The 21,895-nt window shown below is 57.5% G+C and overlaps 1 protein-coding gene across 13 annotated transcripts in view; it reads right to left on the bottom strand.

The window, feature by feature from the left end:
- Positions 1 to 4,162: 4,162 nt before the first annotated feature.
- Positions 4,163 to 21,895, bottom strand: part of SLC13A5 (solute carrier family 13 member 5) — a 33,245-nt gene continuing 15,512 nt past the window's right edge. For 4 of the 13 annotated variants that reach the window (XM_072729989.1, XM_072729992.1, XM_072729988.1 and 1 more), the window contains exons 12-13: positions 19,851 to 19,988; positions 15,121 to 19,121 (exon numbers count right to left, since the gene is read on the bottom strand). In XM_072729989.1, the coding sequence (XP_072586090.1) occupies positions 18,990 to 19,121; positions 19,851 to 19,988 (270 nt within the window). In that variant the 3' untranslated portion in view covers positions 15,121 to 18,989. Of the gene's footprint in view, positions 4,347 to 4,500; positions 4,670 to 12,846; positions 14,112 to 15,120; positions 19,122 to 19,850; positions 19,989 to 21,895 lie in introns of those variants that run through there. The other 9 variants (XM_072729997.1, XM_072729996.1, XM_072729995.1 and 6 more) reach the window with 4 other exon arrangements.

Raw genomic sequence — 21,895 nt, 5'->3', positions numbered from 1 at the left:
AGGACCCAGGCTCTCAGGAGCTCACACTGCTGAAGGGGCACATGGCAAATGATGAAAAGACCATTTTCTATCGCAATGAGTAACTGAAGGAAACAGGTAATGGGACAGAGAGTCTAGGGAGGGGTTCCTCACTCAGAAGTGTCAGGGAAGGCCTTGGTTAGGGGACTTGGATCTGAGGCTTGTGTGGGTGAACAGTGAGCCGTGCAGGGGTCTGGGACAGCAATGCAAGGGCTGGACGGGAGCAATCTTGGAATGTTCTGGAACAGAAAGAAGACCAGCGTTGTTGGAGCTATGCGAGGGACAAGCGTGGTACAGGAGAGAGGACGTTAGCGAAAGAAGCAGCAGCAAGTTCACAAAGGGTCTTGGAAGCCATAGAAAGGGGCTTGGGTTTTATTCTAAGGTCAATGGGAAGACACCGCAGTGTTTTCAGCAGGGGAGTTGCGTAATGCAATCCCATTTTCAGAAATATCTTGGCTTCTGTGTGGAGGATGTAGGATAGGGGCTCTTGACCAGGGGTGATTGTGCCCCCCAGGGAGACATCTGGCTCTCTCTGGAGACATTTTTGTGGCAAATTGAGGGGTGGTGGTGGTACCTAATGAGTGGAGCCCAGGGATGCCCTAAACCTCCTACAATGTGAAGGTCTCCCTCCCACCCCACCCCCGACAGCAAAGGATCACTCAGTCCCAAGTATCAGCAGTACCAAGGTTGAAAATTGTGAAGATTCTAGCAGCTGTAGAGGGCTAGAGCATAGTCCTCCAGCTATGGGGGGAAAGCACCCCACTTTGTAGCAGGATTTGCTGAGGGAGAGAATTAGAGGTAGTGACCTCTGTCAAAGGTCAAGACGGGCTCTCAAGAGAGAGATGTTGGTTTCAAGGAGACCTTACCTCCCTGCTGCCAATGACTTCTGTGATATTTGTCCCTGAGGAAAGACAGGTGGTCCCTAGCTTAGGGTGTTAGTGACCTTGATTCTGCAGGACCTCGTTGCCAGGGGGAGCACCTGCTGCAGCCAGACACAGTGCTAAGTCATTGCTCATGCAACTTTTATTTTTTTAAGATTTTATATTTATTTATTCCTGAAAGACACACAGAGAGAGGCAGGGAGAAGCAGGCTCCCTATGGGGAGCCCGATGTGGGACTCGATCCCAGGACCCCGAGGTCACACCCTGAGCCAAACGCAGATGCTCAACTGCTGAGCCACCCATGCAACTTCACCCACGCACCCCTCACGCAACTTCATTTAATGACCAGGCAGTGCCCTGGGCTGCCCAGTGGAATAGCATCTCAGGCCAAGGGGTGTTATAAAACCCCAAAGGCCACCGTTAAGTCTTCTGACTCAGAAAACTTGTGCTATAAACTAATCATTAGGCTTTGGTGAGCTTACTCATTGTTTTAACATGACAGACCACATGCATTACATACAGACCTTCTCTTAATTGTGTTTGTTTTTTTGATGAACAAAATAGTTGGTTTTCTCTGACAGGGTTTCTACTTAATGCTTTCATCACAAAGGTGATATGCATTCAATGTAACATGAAATGATTGAAAAATATGTAAAGGGAAATTTATTAATTTGTCATCATTCCTTTCCATTGCAATCCCATGGGGATAATAGTGTCAGCAGCCTGGTGCTGAGGTTAATTATTTCATTAATTCACTAATATCAGCCTGGTGCTGATAGTAATACCCTTCCAGACCTTTCTGCATTCACTGCTTCTCTCCCCCTTTCTAGTAGGCTCTGGAAGACTGGCTGGAAGGTCACTGTGGAAAAGCCAAAAGCTGGCTTTCTAGACCATCGATTCTCTCTCTCTCTCTCTCTTTTTTTTTTTTTTTTTTTTTTGACCGATTCTCCTGAAAGGATAGAGGCTTCTGGCACCTTCCTTCTGTTTTGTTACACATATTCCATATGAATGGTTTTGTGTAGGTTTGTCTCTTCCAATTTCATTTATCTGTTTCAAAGCTGAAATCCACACAGAGCAAGAAAGTATCCAAAAAAAAAAGACAAGCGTCAGGAAGGAAAAGGATGTCACGAGATATTTGTCACCTATACTGTGTTGCATGTCAGATTCCACAGCCTCCGCTCACGTGACCCTGCATGTTAGGGAAGTTTCTCTCTGCCGTGACTTGTGATGTACCTGCAGCAGCCTGTGCAGGTGCTTTGGAAGCTCCAAAGGAGCCCGGGGGCTTCTGTAGCTGTGATGTGGTGTCCAAGGCCAAGCCCATCATGGCCTCCAGAAAGCAAAGTGCAGAGTGGCCCCTGCCAGCGACTCAATTAATGGCTCCATGGACTCATCCCTCAGAACCCCCGAGCCTGCGAAGCGCCAGGACTTGCCTTCAGTGGTTGCCAACCCAGTTAGTGTGGCGGTAAGGTCAGCACTTGTGATCCTCATGATCCATCTATTTATGTGCAAGCAGAGAACAGCTTTCAAAATTCAGCATGTGTGTGTTGCTGTCAGTTGTGCTGAACGTACTAGAAGTGGAAGAGCACCTCCGGTCCTGCAAGCCATGGGAAGAACCACCCAAGATCCAGCTCTGGTCATCACGTACATGCCCAGAGTACAGATTCCTAGCACTCTGCTGCTGCTGCCCCTGCCATCCCAGGGCAGCCCAACAAGTACCTGCTCCGGACACTTGATCCAGCTTCTAGAGGCTTCCACACACGGTAGCCTGGACAAAGATGTCACTTTTGAGGGGAAGAGGAGGGAGGCGCCTGGGTAGCTTGGTCAGTTAGGCATCTGCGTCTTGACTCCAGCTTGGGTCGTGGTCTCAGGGTTGTGAGGTGGAGCCCTGCACCACCAGCTAGACGCTGGGCGTGAACCCTGCTGGAGAGTCTCTGTCTCTCCCCCCGCCCTCAAATATCCCATCACAGTTGATCTTCATGGCACAGATGGAAAAACTGCAGTCTGAGGCAGCCAAACACAGTTTGGCAAGGAGCAGAGGTTCTTGCAACCGCTGCTCACGGCCTCCCAGAACCTCCAGAATTCTTGGTCACCAAGTCAAGGTGAGCAACGGGGTACCTACGTTTCACTTATGGGGAACACCGTGGACAAGAATAAAAAACAAAAAAGAAAGAAAGACAAGAATAACATTCCCGGGACTCGGGAAATGTCTCATTATGGCTTCAAAGGTGTTCTTAGGGACAGAAGCTTCACGGTCTCTTCTTGCTAAGTTGGCCCATTGTTGGGATGCCTGAGGGGCTCAGTGGTTGAGCTCTGCCTTCCACTCAGGGAGCGATCCCGGGGTCCTGGCATCTAGTCCCACATCGGGCTCCCCACTGGGAGCCTGCTTTTCCCTCAGCCTGTGTCTCTGCCTCTCTCTCTCTGTGTCTCTCATGAATAAATAAAATCTTTAAAAATAAATAAATGAATAAAATAAAAATAAACACATTCTGGTGAATTGATTTAAACAAGAAAGCACACTCAGTGTTTTCTGAACATCAGAAGAAAATCTTGGGACTGTGACATGCATGTTGTGGATTGTAAACCAGCCTTTTTCTTACTAACGGAATAAACACAGAGAAATGTGGAATGGACCTGAGTGTGCACGCAAAACTTCATGAGCTGTCACAGCGTCAAATATATTCTGAGGGGGAGTCTCTGTGGAGGAAGTGGGCGTCTGCGGTCTGCCCCCTCCCGCTGCGGTGCCCCAGGGAAGTGCCATGACTGGCAGTGGACAGCAGAGGTCAGTGGATCCCTGCACAGCGGTGAGGTCCATCCTCAGCTGGGGAAGCCTGGGCTGGCCAGGCCTGCCCGTCGCCTTTGAGCGACTCCTCCCCAGGAGCCCCACGACCTCCAAGGCACCAGTCCCCCTGCAGTGAGGCACAGCCACTCCCAGCTGTCCACCCCACGGTGGACTCTTGTCTCGGGACCCAAGACACCCTGGTCTAGTTGCACTCGGGCCGAGGTCCCCAGATGTAGGTTGGGGCCCTCGCCACTGCCACCGCCACTGCCGCCATATTCATCTTGGAAAATCAGCATCTTCTCACGTCATGCCCGCACGATTGGGTGGGGGGAACGACCCTGCTCCCCATTCTCTCCCAGAAGGAGCCACGTGTATCCCAATGGGACTGGACATGCGCCGAGCACTCCCTCCCCCGTCCACGGTCAGAGCACTGCGTGCCCGCCCCCACCACGAACCAGGGAGGTCAGGACACGGTGCTGAGAGGTGAGGTGACTTCCCCGGGGAAGCAAATACATTTTATTTCTTTAAATAAAATCTTTAGGGGATCCCTGGGTGGCTCAGCGGTTTGGTGCCTGCCTTTGGTCCAGGGCGCGATCCTGGAGTTCCAGGATAGAGTCCCGCGTCGGGCTCCCGGCATGGAGCCTGCTTCTCCCTCTGCCTCTCTCTCTCTATCATGAATAAATAAATAAAATCTTTTTAAAAAGTTAAATAAATAAATAAATAAATAGAATCTTAAAAAAAAAAAATCTACAGACAAACAGAAGATGGCTCCACTGAAATCCCCACACTGCTGGGCCGTCCGCGATGGGCTAGGCTGCCTACCTTGTGCTGGCCGTGAGCTCCTCCTCGCGGATCACGGACTGACAGAAGGACTGACAGATGTGAGGCTAGACCAGCCTTGGGGAAGAGAGTCCTGCTGGCCAGGAGGGCCCAAGGCTTGAGGGTGAGGAGACGACGTGGAGTGTGTGGGGCCTGGTCCCTCTCCTCCTGCCTCAGATCCATAAAGATGTCCCGTCTGTCTGTCTGTCCGGTTCCCACCTGCCCCACCCTAAGCCAGAGCTGCATGCGCTCTCTGCAGAGCTGCCCAACCCGAGGGCCTGGCTGCTCCTCCCAGAGCTCTCCCTGCTGCCCCCTGCCAGGCCTACAGCCCACCCTCCCTGACCTGTGCGTGGCATCTGACCCTGAGGGCCATGCGCCCCCACAGATATCCCTCCTCTGGTCTCTGTGTCCTGTCCCTCCTCTACCCCAGACTTCGGGTCCCCAGAACTCCTTCCTCATTTGCATGCTCTACCGCTGGCCTTCACTGCCGCCTGGCTTGACCACCCTCCACCTGGACCCTCCCGAGCGCCAGGACTTCCTGTCCTTGGTGGCCTAGATCCACGACGTCTTTCCAACAGAACTGGTCCCCCTGCCCCTCGACTTCCCACCATCACCTCGGGTCTGTTTCCTACACTCCTCCACCTGCTGGTCCTGCTGCATCCCTGTCACCTGACTTCCTCCCCACAGTGAGCACCTCATGCAACTGCGCCCATCCCTGCATCTGGCCAGCCCAGCAGCTGCCCTGGTGCAGAGGTACCCTCCCCGCTTGGGCTGTTTCTTTTCTTCTTTCCTTAAAGATTTTATTCATTTATTCATGACAGACACAGAGACAGAGAGGCAGAGATACAGGCAGAGGGAGAAGTAGGCTCCCTGCAGGGAGCCCGATGCAGAACTCGATCCCCAGACTCTGGGGTCATCCCTGAGCCAAAGGCAGATGCTCCACCTCTGAGCCCCCCAGGAGCCCCCAGGCTGTGTTTCTAAAGCAGTTCACGCTCTTGTTCCCCCTCCTCCTGCCTTCTGCACGATACCTAGCCTGGCCTGCAGCTTTCCGCCATCAGGTGCCCCCGGACACCGCACTCACCCCTGGCCACCATGCACCCTCTGGTGACCCATGGTTCCTCCAGGGAAGGACACAGGGGCACAGGGCTCAGTGAAACCGCAGGGTCTGGCATTGTGGAGGGCAGCAACCTCTGTGCCACGTCCCTATAAGTGTCTGCTGCTCCCTGGCGATAGGGGTAGGGAGGCCTCCGTGGACCCTGGGGCCCCGATGCGCCTTCTACCAGGTGACCTGCAGCCTGTCCCCAAGGGCCCCGCTCCATGTCTGGCGCCGGCCTCACTTGACCCCCAGCCCACCTCCTGGGTGTTTCCATGCCCCACTGCCACCTCTGATGACACCTGTGTGACCGCCCTCAGACTATGCTTAATGAAGTCGGCTGCCGTGTCTCCCGTGAGACCAAAAGCTCATGAAGGGCAGGGATCATCATAAAGCCCTTTTGTGTCCAGTGAGCCCGCAGGGACCATGAACAAGGTCCAGTTTGTCTGGACACAGGCGCAGTCACCCAGCGTCTTGGCCCTGTGCAGTGGGGCATGCAGGGGTGCAGCATCTCCCCAGCACCAGGACGGGCACTCTTGGGAAGGATGGACAGACCCTGAATAAAGACAGAACTGTTTGAGGCCACGTGTTCATTCACATGCCGCATGCTCTCTCCTCCCTGCCCGGCTCTCCAGCACCTACCAAGTCCCCATGCAACACTGGTTTCCATGACAGTTGGTCACCAGGAACCGGGGAAGCCAGGGCCATGAGATGGGGACTCGGATTGGGAGGGGCAGTCCAGCCTGCAATACCTGACCCCCCCCCCCCCCAGCCCATGACACTCCCGCCAGGGAGGGCAGGCATCAGCGGGCTTGCACGGATTGCTGCGCTCGTACACAGCCAGCCTCTCCGGGGCCTTCACAATTACTGCATCCCTCTTTTCAGCCCGACTCCCAGCTCTGCCCTATCTGTTCTGGCTCCGCTGCTTGAGGTGTGACTGAGCATGAGTCAGCAGGCCTCACCCAGGCTGGCCAGGTGGGCAGGCTCGGCCGGGACCGCGTCCCCACCAGGCTGAGGTCTGTGGCTCAGGCTTCAGGGTCAGGGCACCGCAGACAGGGAGCGGCAGGGCAGATGCCCGGGGGGAGACAGGAGTGTCTGTGTGCCCAGCAGGGCGTCGGGGCCACGGTTCGCCAGCACGGGTGGAGCCGTCCACACATTCAGGCAGCTGTTGTACGTACTTATTAATTTTCTTATGTAGGTGGTTTCATTTTCTGCCTGTTTGCACATACTGTCGTTCTCAGAGTCCCTGTTTTTAAGTCTCCACGGCAGCCATGCCACGGTGCCTTGGACATAAGGGATCACACAGCATGAGTTGTCTTTTACAGACAAACCTGTGGCATCTCCGTTGTGCTAGTGACTTCCATCCACCAGGTCCCCAGAGGTGCAATGACCGCCTAAGGGTGGCATGAGCATTTTAGGAGCTCTGGAGCCAGAGCCATGTTGCCCTGTTTCTTCCCTAAAAGGTTGAGCTGATTGACAGAGCTCCCTCCCGGTGGGGTGTCGAAGGGTTTTACCACGCCTCTGAAATGTTCTAATTTCCTCAGCGTGTGTTAATTGGGGAGGTGCAAAATGGCACAGTGGGAGGCTCGCCCAAGTAGTTCCCTGTTACAGCCAGGATGAGTTAGCACGTCCACTGTCGGCCTACATGCTGTCACCCACTCTTGGCAGGGGCTGCGTTTTTGTTTTTGTTTTTTTTAACAATTTTACTTATTTATTCATGAGACACAGAGAGAGAGAGGCAGAGACGCAGGCAGAGGGAGAAGCAGGCTCCCTGCGGGGAGCCCGATGTGGAACTCCATCCCAGGACCCTGGGGTTAAGACCTGAGCTGAATTAGCCCCCCAGGTGTCCCCTGGCAGGGGCATCTTCCATCTCACAAGCACTGCGTCCATCTGTCTAGCCTTTCAGTTCCTGAGTCCCGTCTGCCCGCAGTGGCTAATGGGGCAGGCACGTGGCTGGTTCATGGAAGTCCTGCACAAGCCCTGACCAGCTCCCTGCTAGACCTGGACGCTGGCCACTGGCCTCTACGGCCTCCCTCCCCATCTCATCTCTGCAGGTGGCCTTAGCTGGGTTGACCTCCTGAGAACCGGCTGGGAGAGACCAGGCTGTCCCTCCATGACCCTTGCCAGCAAGGCTCTGCAGGCTCCCCACCCTCACCCGACGGTGTCCAGCAGCTGGGGGTGTGTGGTCTAACAGGGCCCATGAATGGGGTCCCCAGAGCCCAGACGTGGGGACAGCAGAAGGGCTATTGGCCTGTCTTCCTGCTCTGATGAGTTCCTTGCCCACAGAGAGCCCACTTGGCCCCAGCTGGGCAGGGGGTCGTGGGCCCTCACAGGGTGGCTGGGCCAGAGCAGGGCTGGCAGCCATGCCCATGCCGGGGCTCATGGAAAGATTTCAGAAAGCTCACCTTCCCGGATGCCTTCGGCGGAGCCCCCCGGTCAGCAAATCCCTGTGGTCACCTTGCAGACCCTGAGGATGGCCTGCTAACCCAGACGGGAGCCCAGACAGCAAGGCCCACCCTCTCATCATATTTAACACTTTCCACGCTCGGCTCTTTGGAGGTTAAAGTCATGCTCAATATGAGATATTTGGAAACTGTGGGAGACACCAGAAATGAGATGGGATCCTATAAGTGCAACAGCTATCATCACTGTGACCTGTCCTCACGTGCCTCTCTGCTATGTTCTCCTCTCAAGCCTGCGGCCCACACGGCTCTGTGTCCGTCGTGTCCACTCTCTAGCGAGCATTTTCCTTCGTCAACACCTTCAGTGACTGTGTGAAATGGCTCCATGGGACACACTGCGAAATCTCACTGCCTCCCAAGAGTAGAAGAACACACCAAAGTCAACATATTTTAAGTACCAACTTTTGTCCGCCATGTGATCCCTCCCTTAGGTTAGGTTCCCACCTGGAGGGATATGTATTATTTGGCTTTCCAGAAAGGCAGGACCGACATACAGCCTCACCACGCACAGCAGCGCCGAGGCACAGAATGTTGGGGAAACTTGGTTGGGTGTGAAATGCTGTCTGTCCTCGGCTTCCTCGTACAGGGTCAGCTGAGGGCAAGGGGCACATCGGGGTGGCCCTGGGACGTGCGACCTCCTCCTGGTGACCACCCACACACCTGTGACCTGCCGGGGCTCACACATGGCTTGGTAGCCGTGGGACCATGGGGTCCGAGCCTGTGCCTACACTGACCATGCAGGTGGCCACGGGCTGTGAGCCTCAGGCAGGAGGGACCATCGTGGGGCTGGGGAGGCCTCCTGCCACGCCCCTTTCACTGCGCAAGGGCCATTTTTATGTGCTACACGTCAGGCAAAATCTGTGCCAACTGCCAAGGAGTCCACTTCAAATCCAGCAAATAAGAGGGAGGGCAGTATGCATTACGTTATATTTAAAACAAGCCCACACAATGCCTATAATTTTTCATTCTGACTCCGTGATTATAGCCTGGGCCTGGCTGGATCATAGTTATCCCCACACCGACCCACTGTTGGGACACATTGAATTAAAGGGTTTGCTGCTCCTCAAGATTCTATTTTGAACGCCAAGCTCTGGCAGGTAACGGGCCTTTTCGCAGGGCCAGGCTTGCTGGAGCTCCTCCCAGGCAGCCCACTCAAAGCCAAGTCAGCACCGGCTTCGGTGGAGACCACTGGCTCCTAGGAGCCAATGGGCTTCAGCCTGGGGCCCGAGCCAGGAGCCTGGACAGCTGATGGGAGCCCTGTCTGTGAAGCAGGCGAGCTGCCCTTGGTCGGGGTGATCTCAGCCTCTGCCTTCCAGAAAGTTCCCGAGTGCTGCACTACCTCTGGCCCTGAGCGGGGTCCTGGAGTCAGGCCAAGTGCTGGCCCCTAGGGACCATCGTCAACAGACAAGCTGGGCTAAAGGGGCCAAGTTAACACACAGGGCCCCTAGGTCCCTCTCTGTCCCCAGACCCACCAGGGGAGAGCACTTGTCAGCCCCAGGGACACTCCCCTGCCCTAGGGAGGGAACAAGAGATTGGGCCCCTGGTGGCCAACCTGCAGCTGCACTGCTGCTTCCTCCCCAAGGCCCCCCACACCGTCCTGCGACCCGTAGCCTTGCGAGACACGAAAGGACTGGCCCTTGGTGTGCACACCCGGCTCAGTCACATCACCCCGCCGGTGTGAACCTGTGTTATTGTGATTCCCACTTCAGACATAATCCGCGCAGCCCAGACAGGCCCCCAGGCTTCCTGTAGGTTGCCCCAGCCTTCCCCACCCCTGCCCCACAGGCAGCTGGCCTGAAACCACCAGCCCTCCCCGCCCTCCCCCACCCAGGCTGCCACTCGGGGGTCCCATAGCTGGGCCTCCTCACTAGCACTTGGGCCTGAGCCCGACACCAGTACCTGCTCCTCTGCACACCTGTCCAGCCATACACAGCTCCCCTCCCTCAGCCAAGCCCCAGGACCAGCCCCCTGTGGCCTGGATGGCTCCCCTCCCTCCCCACCTTTGGCCAGTCTCCTCTTGCACATGCTCCTGACTCTGCTGGAGGAATTCTATGGGCAGGATCAGTGTCTATCTCTTCGTCTCTTAGCAAGTGCTTACTGTGTGTTAAAGAAAAAAAAGAAAGAAGGGACATCCAAGGGGCTCAGTGGTTGAGCCTCCTGCTCAGGGTGTCATCCCCGGGTCCTGGGATCAAGTCCCACATCGGGCTCCCCACAGGGAGCCTGCTTCTCCCTCTATCTGTGTCTCTGCCTCTCTCTGTGTCTCTCATGAATAAATAAATAAAATCTTAAAAAAAAAAAAAAAACAGAAAGAAGGAAGGAGAACCTGCAAAATTATTCATGCTTCATAACTGCTTCAAATCAATGGCGGAAGCTTTGTGGGTTCACACACCCTGAGTGAAGGAACCAGTCCACACAAGCTGCCGCGGGTTGTCTCCTCGGGTTCATGCGCTCTGGAGGACTGACTGGAGCCCACCCCCGTGACCCCATCTCTCAGCCTGCACCAGGCATTGAGCCCTCACTGTGGGACAGAACCGGCTTATCCTTGAGGGCAGCCCAGGAAGAAGCTATCCATGTCATCAGGCTGAAACCACCGTGGGCTGGCCCATCAAGGGTTATTTGCTAAGGACGGGGGCACTGAAATAAATCCTGACTTTAAAAAAGAAACACGCCCAAAAGGTGTTCTATTTATGTGAAAATCAGCTCCATTTTTAGGTAGCTGTCCTCACCTCCCCAAGACGGGCCCTGCCCTCCCACAGCCCCCTCCACACCCCACCCCATAATCAGGGCTCACCTGCCCCCATCCTCTGCCCTGATTGCTCTTTGGGGTTTCCCTGGATTGTAGGGTGTGAGTTCCAGACACCCGAGGCCTGTCTTGTGCCTGACCCTCTCTCCCTCCCTTCTTCATTCCCTCCCTCCCTCCACAACATGATCTTCTAATCCCAGAGGTCACAAAGAGCAGGCCAGAGTCAGGCCTTGGGTCTGGGGGAGGGGGTGGGGGGATGGGAGGGCAGGGAGTTGGTCTGTGACTCGGTGGCCCCTTCCCTGAGTCATAGCAGAGCAGAGTGGACACTGGGTGCCAGGAGCCAGGCCCGGCCCCTCCCGGGTCTCTGTGGGGCAGCAGGACCCACCCCTTCCCTCCTCAGACACCCCCAATCCACATGGCACAGTGAAGTGTGGGCCTTTGGAGTCAGCATCCCTTCCGGGTTGGCTGCACTGGGGCTGCAGCGTTTGGGGACACCCGGCCCACTTCCTCAGTCCCTCCTAGCTCAGACCCCTGGACAGAGAAACCCTCCCTCACATGAGGGAGGGTCACACTAGGCAGCAGGGAGAGTGTCCTGGCCGCCCGAAGGGCTGTGTGGGCCACCCTGCAAGTGGGGAGTGGCACACACACACGGGGGCTTCCTGTGTGCTCCTCGAGTCCCCTGCCCCCAACGGAGACCCCTGCCCCCAACAGAGACCCCTGCCCCTGGCCATCCAGCCCTGTCCCAAGCCCTTCTTTGGTCTCCCTGCTCCTTCACCCCTGTACTAGCACGCCTTGGCCCAGAGTGCCACGCAGGCCAGGGGGAGATCCTGTTGGGCCAGGGGTCCCAGGGGCCCCTCAGCATCCCGGCAGCTTCCCAGCAGCCAGCCAGGTTCTGGAAAGGGCCCCGGGCAACCAGCGGCAGGAACCAGGCCTCCCTCCCAGCTTAGGCTTGGGCTGTGGCCAGCAGCAGGCTCACCGCAGCGGTGCTGTCCCGAGAGCCAGACCCCACCGCAGGGACAGTAAGCTGAGAAGCGCTGGAGCTATAAATGTCAAGTGGCCAACCACGGACACCGCAGAGCCCACCGTGGGCAGGAGACCCCCGCCTTTGGAAGCCGGCCTCCCAGCTTGGGCTCTGTCCAGGCTGCTGGGGCCCTGGAGGGAAGGCCTGGGTAAAGCCCGGCTGGGGGCAGGATGGACAGTATGCTAGCGGACACTCAGTGTGCCCATGGTCAGGGCCTCTGCCCAGCACCCCCCTACAGCTCCCCACCCCCCCACTCCACCCCCGCCAAGTATCAGCTTGTTTTATGTAATATTTCTGGAGCTTTGTGCTTCTGTGGGCCTTCTCTTTGCCCAGAGTGGTGCCAGGTAACAGCTTCAGACCCATCTGGAGGCCACCTCGTGCACACTCAGGGTGACCTCGGGTGGACCCGGGGCCCGTGTGGCCCTGACAGGCATCCTCCCAGGAATAGCTGAACAGGAGGCCCCAGCAGAGGCAGCGATGATGGAAGGAGAGCCAGAGCTCTGCAGTGGCCGTGCCTGGCCTTCCCCCACTCCCACCCTGCAGACCAGGTGGGGGACAGGCCTGTCCAGAAGGTACGGGGAAAACAGAGAGATGGGAGGCAGGGTCCTGCCCTCCTGTAATACCCTGACCCCTGACAGTCTGTCCCTGGCACAAGCCCCTGCCATTAGGCTCGGGAACTGGCCAAGAAAGCAAAGGTCACTCTCCGGTCTGTCACCTGCCCCCCAGGGAGCTCAGAGATGAGCCCCAGATCTCTGGAGAAGCCACATGGGGGCCTGAGCATGGCCGTCGGCTGGAGGACCTCAGGGAGGACGGTGGACACACGTGCCCCCACCCCCCCAGACTTGAGGGAGAGCTGGGGAGAGACACAGCTAGAGCTCCCAGACACATGATGCCAGGCCCAGGGTCAGGGCTAGGGACATCTCTGAGGCCTGGCCCCACAGCCGATGAGGGGACGGTGTTTCCCAAGCTTCCCAAGGGGAAGGGGAAATAGGGAATAGGGGAAATTTTAGGGGAAATAAAAAAAAAAACAGGCTGGACAAGACATTTACTATAAAAATCATTCAGTATTTCTTATTTACAATGGACTGTCCACTTTGCAGGAGAGCAGGAGAGGACACTTTAATATGAGGGAAAATACCATCTTTTTGTGCAGAATGAATCAGTAGTCGTTTCTCATCTAACCTAATCTATGAGCCTGCTCTGATCTATTCATTTATCCAAATGTCTAAAGATTTCATTTATTTGAGAGCAAGAGAGCACAGAGGGGCAGGGAGAGGCAGGCTCCCTGCTGAGCAGGGAGCCCGGTGCAGGACTTGATCTTAGGACCCCGGGATCATGACCTGAGCTGAGGGCAGACACTCACCCGCTGAGCCACGCAGGTGAGCCTCATTTATCCAATTTAAAGACAAAACTATTAAATGGGAAAAACCCAAAGAGTCAGCCTATACTATGTATGTACCAGGTGTGCTCTAGGTGCAGAGGACGTGGGAGTAAGACCTTCCACTCTTGAAGGCAGGGGAGAGACAGAGGAAGGATGTCGGGAGTAAATTATGTCCTAGCTGGATGGTGGACAGAGCCACAGGGAGAAAGGAAGAGCGGTTAGGGAAGCTCGGGGTGGGTTAGGGGAGCACGGGGCAAGTTAGGGGAATTCAGGGCAGGTTAGGGGAGCACAGGGAAAGTTAGGAGAGCTCAGGGCCAATTAGAGGAGCACGGGACAGGTTAGGGGAGCACAGAGCAAGTTAGGGGAGCTTGGGGCAGGTTAGGGGAGCTCCGGGTGGGTTAGGGGAGCTAGGGGCTGGTTAGGGGAGAACGGGGTGGGTTAGGAGAGCACGGGGTGGGTTAGGGGAGCACGAGGCAAGTTAGGGGAGCTCAGGGCAGGTTAGGAGAGCTCAGGGCCGGTACAGGGAGCTCAGGGCTGATTAGGGGAGCTTGGGGCAGGTTAGGGGAGCCCAGGGCCAGTTAGGGCAGCTTGGGGTTGGTTAGGGGAGCTCGGGCTGGTTACAGCATCTCGAGGCTGGTTAGGGCAGCTTGGGGCTGGTAGAGGTGGGACAGCACCCCATAGGTGCTGGGAGCAGCAAGTTATCCCGTGCTGCCAGGTCAGGCTGAGTCCATGGTTCCCAGACACTTGGCAATGAGTATTCATCATCGCAGCCAGGGGGTGCAGATGGAGGCTGCTCTTGGCATCTGGTGAATAGAGGTCAAGACGCTGCTGGACATCCCGCAGCGCACAGTACAGCTCCCCACAGAAAGAATGATCCTGGCCCCAGACACCCCCAGCGCAGAGGCCAGGAAACCCTACAGAGGGAGGGAGAGGCGTAGGAGAGATGGCCTGAGAGGTGCATGCTGACCACGTTGTTTTTGGAACTGGAGAAGCTGATTCAGAAATTCTTATGAAAAGTTTGTGAGAATTGCCAGGGGGGAGGGTAGGTTATAAACAATAAACAGAGAGTAACCAGCTTCACCAGATCTTAACAGACACTCTCACTATTCCTCTGCTCACTGACTAGTTTCCTTAATATATAAAGAGTTCTTACAAATGAGTAAGAAAAGACCTCTGGGGGAGGAAAAATGGAGAAAACGGAGTTCACCAAAAAGAGACACAAACAGATAAATATCTGAAAAAATGTTTTGATGCTTCTTGTTCCACGTAATTTAAATAAATGGGATGAAAATCATGAGATAATATTTTTCAACTACTTAGTATTTTTCAAGTTAAGATTGAGAAGTTTGATGGTCCACAATGTTGCTAAGATGTGCAAGAATAAGGCATTGTGTGCAGTTTTTGATAATAAATGGTGGCACCACTCTCTTGGGTAGGAGAGGGTCAGTATCTGGCCCAGGCTTATTTTTTAATTATTATTATTTTTTAAGATTTTATTTATTCATGGGACACAGGGAGAGACACAAGCAGAGGAAGAAGCAGGCTCCCTGTGGGGAGCCCAATGCAGGACTCGATGGGGAACCCCAGGGTCACGCCCTGAGACAAAGGCAGATGCCGCACTGCTGACTCCCCAGGTGCTCATGCCCCAGGTTTAAATGCACACACCCCTTCATCCCGTCTGTCATTCTGGAAAGGACTCTCTTCACACAGGTTCAGGGAGATGCCAGCATCGACTCAGTCACTGCAGTGTTCGCAGAAGCCTGGCGTGGCCAGCACTGACCGGCTGCCCGTCCCCAGGGCTTGTGTCTTTTCCAGGTTGCGCTCTCCCTGGAATACAATGCAGCTTTCAAACTACCTGGGGCCTCTAACCCTGGGGGTGCCCTCACCCGGAGAAACGCAAGCACGAGCTCACAAACACATTCCTGCAGAGAGAACACAGCTTTATTCAGGCCAGACCGGAACACCCCTCAAGGCCGCCCAGGGGGAGCGGCCAGACCGCGGCCGGCCGTGCCCTAGGAGCCACTTAGCAACAATTGCGAAGGAACAAACATCACAAGCATTTTGTTCAGCAGATGCAGAGGTTTAGGGGAACAGTGGTGGCCGGGGGGGGGGGGGGGGGGGGGGCACAGGGAGGGAAGAGGAGATGGGGACGGGAGACAGGCGGGGCTGGGTGTCGCTCACAAGCTGCACACAATTGTGAGCAATGCATGGAACAGTGTGCTCACGACCCGCACAGTTGGCTGGATTTTCACGTTACCTCAATTTAAAAACAAAACAGGCTATTGGATGAGAAAAAGAGTCAAAATTCACATGTCCTGAAATGGAACGTTCTCCAAATAATTTAAGGGGAGGGGTGGAAACATGGATGGGCGCTTCGTGCAGGACACAGCCCCTGTGTGACGGAGAAGATGCATGTCTACAGGAGAAGCTCATGCAGACGGGCTGTTTCTGGAAGGACAAGAAAGATGCTGCCAGCAAATCCCATTCTGGAACCGCTGGGGGCCTCTTGAAGTGGCTTTGTGCCCATGGAATTTCTCATGCTGGGTTAACAGTGTTCACTTTTTAAATATAAAAACTCGCCATGTCTCAGAAGCTGAGTCCCGATGTTCGTCTGCCCTGGGCCGTCAGCGCTGGCGGGTGGCAGGCAGCCAGGGGCAGCCTGTGTTTCCGGGGTGGACGTGGCCATCTGGGCAGGCTGGCCAGGGAAGCCAGAACCTGGATCCTCCCCTAAGGAGGGTCTGGGCTCAGAGCATCAGCGAGACACCCAGTTCCAGGGCCGAGGATGAGGATTTCTGGCATCACTTGTGACCCTGGTGGGGTTCCTCTATCACTGGCAGCGCGGCTTGGAGTAGTCCTGGTCACAGGATCACGACCCTAGCTGACCTCAGCCACCTGAGCCAGGTGCTCAGAGGAGAGGACGGGGTCTTGGGCACAACCTCCTTCCAAGACGTTAGAGGCACAACATCAATGGGGGAGAAGGTGTGGGAGGGCTTCCGGCAAACAACTGAGCCCAGATAGAAGCCAGGGAACCGACTCCACGCCAGGCCAGCCTGGGGACCCTTCCTGATAGAAGCTGAGACCCCGCCAGGAGCCCGTGCCTTGCACATTGCCCACCCAGCAGCACCCCCACATTTCTCTAGGTTTGGGGGGAGAATGTTTCCTGGTTTCAACAGACAGGCCAACTCGCCGAGCCCAGGAGATGCATCCTGATGGGCCCGTGGCAATAGTGCTGGGATCACCTCTTGCGCACCACCAGCCAGCCAGTGGCTAAGGACAAAGTACTGGCCAGATACACACACAGGGCAGACAGTTGGCCTCCAGAGAAGGTGTTTGCTGTCCTGAAAGGAGGGAACCCTTCCTGCTGCCTCTGGTGTAGACCTGCATGTGCACACAGCTCGAGCTCTCAGGACCCTGCGGACCTCAGACTCCCTGTCCCGCTGTGAACACCCAGACGCTCGCACCGCCATCACCTGCAGCCACACACCGTCCCCATCGGCCATAACGGTCAGAGCAGCAGCGGCTTTAGGAGAAGCTGTTTGGAAAGAGCCTGTGGTCCAAGTCCTTGGGCTGGCAGTCTGCTCTCCGGAACCCCCCACCCTCTGCCAGCACCCTGGATGGTGGCCGTCATGACCTCACTCACGACCACAGTGATGGCTCAGTGCTGTTCCCTGCACACCCGCTGTGGGCCACTCGGGGTTAGCTGGCGTCCCCGCCCCAGAGAGGCAGGCAGCACGGGTCCTCGGGCACCGACAGACGTCCACAGCGGGAGCGGGCCGGCTCCTCCTAGGGGAGGGCCAGATGCCCACAGTCCCCGAGCCCACGTCCGCAGGGGCTCCTCCCTGAGCATACAGGCCTTGGGGTAGGTGGGATCATGGCGCCTCGCCAGCCTGTGCACAAGGCCCTTGGTGGGTACACAAGAAGCAGCGGGTGCGAGGGTGGAAAGTCTACTTGGAGTTGTCACAGCCGCTCACTTGATGCACAAGTCTGGACACATGACTTGGTTAGGTGTTAAAAGGACACACGGGTCACCAGGGCCAGGGACCCCCGAGGACACAGGGAACTGGACGGTGCAGACGACACCACAGCAGCATCCCATCTCATAGCCTCTGCGGGAGCAACTTTGCCAAGATGTCCCTGAAGCTAAACAACGAGCTGTGATGTGAGGGTCAGTGTCAGGAATGGAGGGGTCAGTGTCCAGAGGTCGGCCCAGAGGCCATCCGCACGCGGAGAGGCCCCCACTGGGGACATAGGAGTGTGATCAGGGCCCCAACGAGCACACTCAGTGGCCGACCCATGGGGCCCACTCTTGGACGGCCCCAGACAGCTCCTCAAAGGAGCTTCTAAAACCCTGAATGCCGAGGGGGCCACGTGCTCAGGTTCCCTCCATCCCCGGGGGCCTCGTGCCATCACCCAGGATGCCTGCTCTGCTGCCCACTCCCTTCCCCACGTCTTCACTCCCAGATGGCCGCGACCAAAACCCATGGGTGTGAGGGCGACAACGATCCTGTAACAGCTCAGCCTGTTGGGGCCTCTGTGTCCCCAGAGCATGAGCCCACATCATGGGGCTGCTGTGAGGACCAGGGGGAGCAGCATGGATAGGAGGTGGGCCCTGAGCACGTGTTCACTCAGGCACCTGCCACTGCCTGCTGCACGGCAGAGAGCCAGGCCCAGTTTCCCATGGGGACACACTGGGCCAGGGGAACCATCCCACTCTAGTCCTTGGGGGGCCTTTCCCTGAGCCCCGATGTCCTCCGGCCCTGACAAGTGCCACCAATGAACCTGATGTGTTCCTGCTCCTGCGTGGCCTTCAGAGCAGCCCCAGGAGGACAGGTAAGGCATTGGTAGGCAGGGGCGGGCGTCCCCGCAGCCACACTGCCCGGAGGCTGCCGAGCGCGGCTCGTTCTCAGCGAAGCCTTTTTACCGCCAGGCGTGGCTGCCAAAGCCTGGCAATGAGGGGAGCCCAAGCCCCAGCACGACCAGCTCTGGCGGCCCCGCTCTGGCTCTGCCGTGCACAGCTGTGTCCACTCTGCACCTGCCGCTGGAGCAGCCATCGCTGCCCACACAAGGAATGTGACCCCAGCCCAGCCACTTGGGGGAAGTAAGGGCGCTGGAGGGCCCCAGGGAGGGGGACCCACCGCCCGATGGCCCTGACAGTGGAGGGGTACACGTCGTCCCTCACAACAGAGCACGTCAGCCGGTGTGGAGCTGTGGGCCGCAGCATCCAGAAGTCAGCAGCCCCAGTGTCAGCCTTCGAGGGTAGCACTGTGCTCCCTGCGGCTCCAGGAGGCTCGGACCCCAGCAGTGGGAAGCTGCCTGGGACCAGACAGCCTGCCCCTTGGGGGGGGGGTGTCCCCTGTCAAGTAATGAGAGAGACGGGATGGGGCCACAGAGAGCTGGGGGAGGCACAGGCTCTGGGTGGCCGCTGTTCTCTTGCTTCCTGAGCTGGGATCCAACCCCCACTCCGCCGACTGTGGGCCTCGGTGGGTGGACAGCAGAGCCCAGCTTGGGGCTGGCAGGTGCCCCCCTCCCAACCCTGGGGAAAAGCAGACACCCCCCCAGCATCCCAAGGGGCTCCCTGCGCTTCCGCCCTGCCACCGCCCATCCCCCACTCCCCATGCTGGGCATGGGCCTGCAGGAGGAGGCAGCCCATTGGGTTCAGTCTCCGTGGGGGTGTGGGCATCACTGGGCCACTCTGGGGAGTGGACCCCAAGACTCTGCTGCAAGGTGTGCGGGAAGGCGTGGGGCTCCTTGGAGGGCGGGGGCGCTATACTCGGCGGTCACAGGGCTCTTCCCTAGGTCTCGATATTCGTCACGTTGGCCCAGGCAGGGAAACGGTCCAGGTCAAATATGACCCGTCCCCAGGTGTTGATGGCCAGAAAGGCACAGAAGACTCCGATTACGTTCATGATGAGTCCTGTCTTCATCTGGGGAAGAACCAGGGTCAGCGTCAGGACCCCCTGGGAAGCCGGGCTGTCGGAATGGGACGGGGAGCCGCTGCCCTCAGGGAAGGGAGCCCGTCCTGGGCCCGGCTGGCTGCGTGTTCACCCTACCCCCAGGCAGAGCAGGTGCCACCAGCACCCCTGGGAAATGGGCAGCACAGGTGGGTCCCCTGAGCCCCCATGAGCGCCACCAAGAGCCCACAGGAGGTGGGGTGAGACAACCCCCAGGGCCCCTGGGATCCCCAAACATGCCCCCCTCCTCTCTCCCCCTCCCCCTCCGTTGACAGGTGGTGACGGGTGGTGACAGGTGATGGAGCCACAGCAGGAGGGGGTGGGTCTTCCTCTGTCTGCATCTGTTCCAAGACATCCCTCGCTCCCAGCAGGGCCCCTGTCCCTATCCCTGCTCCTGCATCTCCGCCATTACCTGCCCTGGACCCGTCTCATGGGTCCTCGTTAGTTTGCAACATCCATCCCAGCCCCCAGGGGCCCCCTGCCCTCATGCCTTCTGGGGGGCTCATCAAGGGCTCCCCAAGGTGACAGCCTCCAGAGACTGCCTCTCAGCTCTGGGAGACACCACCATCTGCAGATCTTGAGACAGCATCAACAGAGAATTGAAGCTGTGCATAGATGCCCATCGAGAGCACGGGACCCAACATCCCACGTCCGTAGTAAACAGGCATCCAGCCCCAGCGCAGGCGGAGGGGCTGCATTTACCATGTCAGAAACCTTGAGGTGTCCATAGGTGAAGACAATGGCGTTGGGTGGGGTGGCCACGGGCAGCATGAAGGCAAAGGATGCGCTCAGAGTGCAGGGCAGCATAACGTACAGCGGGTTGAGGCCGATGGACCGTGACTGGGGAGACACACAGGGCTGCGAGGTCACAGGCACCACAGGCAGACACTCCCCTGTGCCCTGCGTGCATCCCGGCCCCATGCCTTTGCCCCATAGGCCCCTGGACTCTCCGCTCTGGGTCTGAACAATAACCATGCCAGCCTCCCAGGGCTGAACCTCAGAGCCACCTCCCTGGGGAGGCCCTTCCGAACGCCCTGTTCACTCAGCTGCCAGCCATGTGCCACAGACCACGCTGTGCTGGGACCACACCAGACCTGTTCCCACAGCCACCATGTGCTCACGCCTGCCCGCCCTGCCACAGGCCTCCAGAGCCCACTTCCTCCTGCCTGTGTGGGTGCATCCACGCCCTGGGGAATGCGGTGCCTAACCTTTCTACCCTCCAGCCACACCCAGCAGCGCCGGGTGCAGACCAGACATGCACGACGCATTCATTCAGTGAGCGAGCGATGTGATTCGCAATGCGCTCCCGTCTCTGTCAGAATCAACAGCCCGCCGTGTGGATTTGCACATGTGAGGACAGATGCCCGTGTGACATTACAGCAGCAAGACCCCCGGGGACAGATTCCTCAGTGTAGCAACCACTACGGAGGCAGGCGGTCAGGTGAGACACGCGTGTACAAACAGCCATGTCCTATGTGCTAGCGCAACAGACACTTCAAGGAGAATGACACTCAGGTGCAGAGCAGGACCGCGGAATGACACTGTTGATAAAGAACATGTGGGACACCTGGGGGGCTCAGCGGTTAAGCATCTGCCTTTGGTTTAAGGCATGACCCTGGGGTCCTGGGATTGAGTCCCGCATCCGGCTCTGCGCAGGGAGCCTGCTTCTCCCTCTGCCTGTGTCTCTGCCTCTCTCTGTGTCTCTCGTGAATAAATAAATAAAATATTTTTTAAAAAACCTGTGTTGCCCCAATCCTTGATACTACTGCAGCATATGACTGTGTCCCCTCCCGCCCACACCCGCAGCTGTGAATGCAAGTCCACAACCACCAATCCTGTAATATATGCCTGTGAGCACAGCCGACCAGCTTCCTGAGGTACATCCCCAGACACGAAACTGCTGAGTCCGGGTGGGCGAGCATGAGCAGCTCCGGGTTATGACCGCCCTCTGGAAAGGCTGCTCCCAAATGCACGCCGTCTGGCAATGGTGGAGAAGCCCGGGCAGGGTCCCCGTCTGCTTCCTGCCCACCCCATTTGCCCTGGTCCGGGGTGTGCCCAATGAGCATGCTCTGTGTACCTCTGTGACCCAGCCAGGCAGCTGGCTCCCGTCCCCTCACGCAGGCGGACGCTGGGGCAGGGGCTCCAGGGGGGACGGGGCGGTAGCTGTGAGGTCTACTTCTAGAAAAGTCTGCTTTCAAAGGGCCTGGCCACAGCCTCAGGTGAAGCCCCATCTGTGTGGCTCTGGGGGGTGGGGTGGGCGGGGGCTGCTTAGGACGGAGGGAGCCAACGCTTTTACCTTCACCGAGAACAGAAGGTTTTACGTCCACATGCATGAACGTGGGGCAGCTGCACAGAAATCTGGCAACTTGAACCCTGAGCCAAGACCACTGTGCGTCGGGCTCCCTCCCAGGCCCGTGCTGTCGCTCATGGGGATTTCCACGGGCCCTCGTCCCTCACTGGACCCTGAGGACAAGTGAGAACCGAGGCGACATGTTCGAGGACCCCACAGCTCACACTCAGGTCCTCTGACCCCCCGCCCAGAGCTCTGGCTGCACCCCCCCGAGGTCGGAACACCGCACAGCGAGTGGTGGAAGCAAGTGCAAGGAAAGGTCACAGCTGCTCCTCTGCTAAAGCCGCTCTCAGCTCTGTTCCATCTCAGATACATGCCAGCCCGGCCCCCAGTGCCAACCATTCCACCACCACCACCCGGAGCCCTGGGAGGCTCCATCCCCCGGACATCTCCACCT

The sequence above is a fragment of the Vulpes vulpes genome, chromosome 12 (genome assembly GCF_048418805.1).
Source record: "Vulpes vulpes isolate BD-2025 chromosome 12, VulVul3, whole genome shotgun sequence".
Classification (NCBI taxonomy): Eukaryota; Metazoa; Chordata; class Mammalia; order Carnivora; family Canidae; genus Vulpes; species Vulpes vulpes.
The sequence above is the reverse complement of the archived record's forward strand: the minus strand, read 5'-3'. Positions and strand labels throughout refer to the sequence as shown.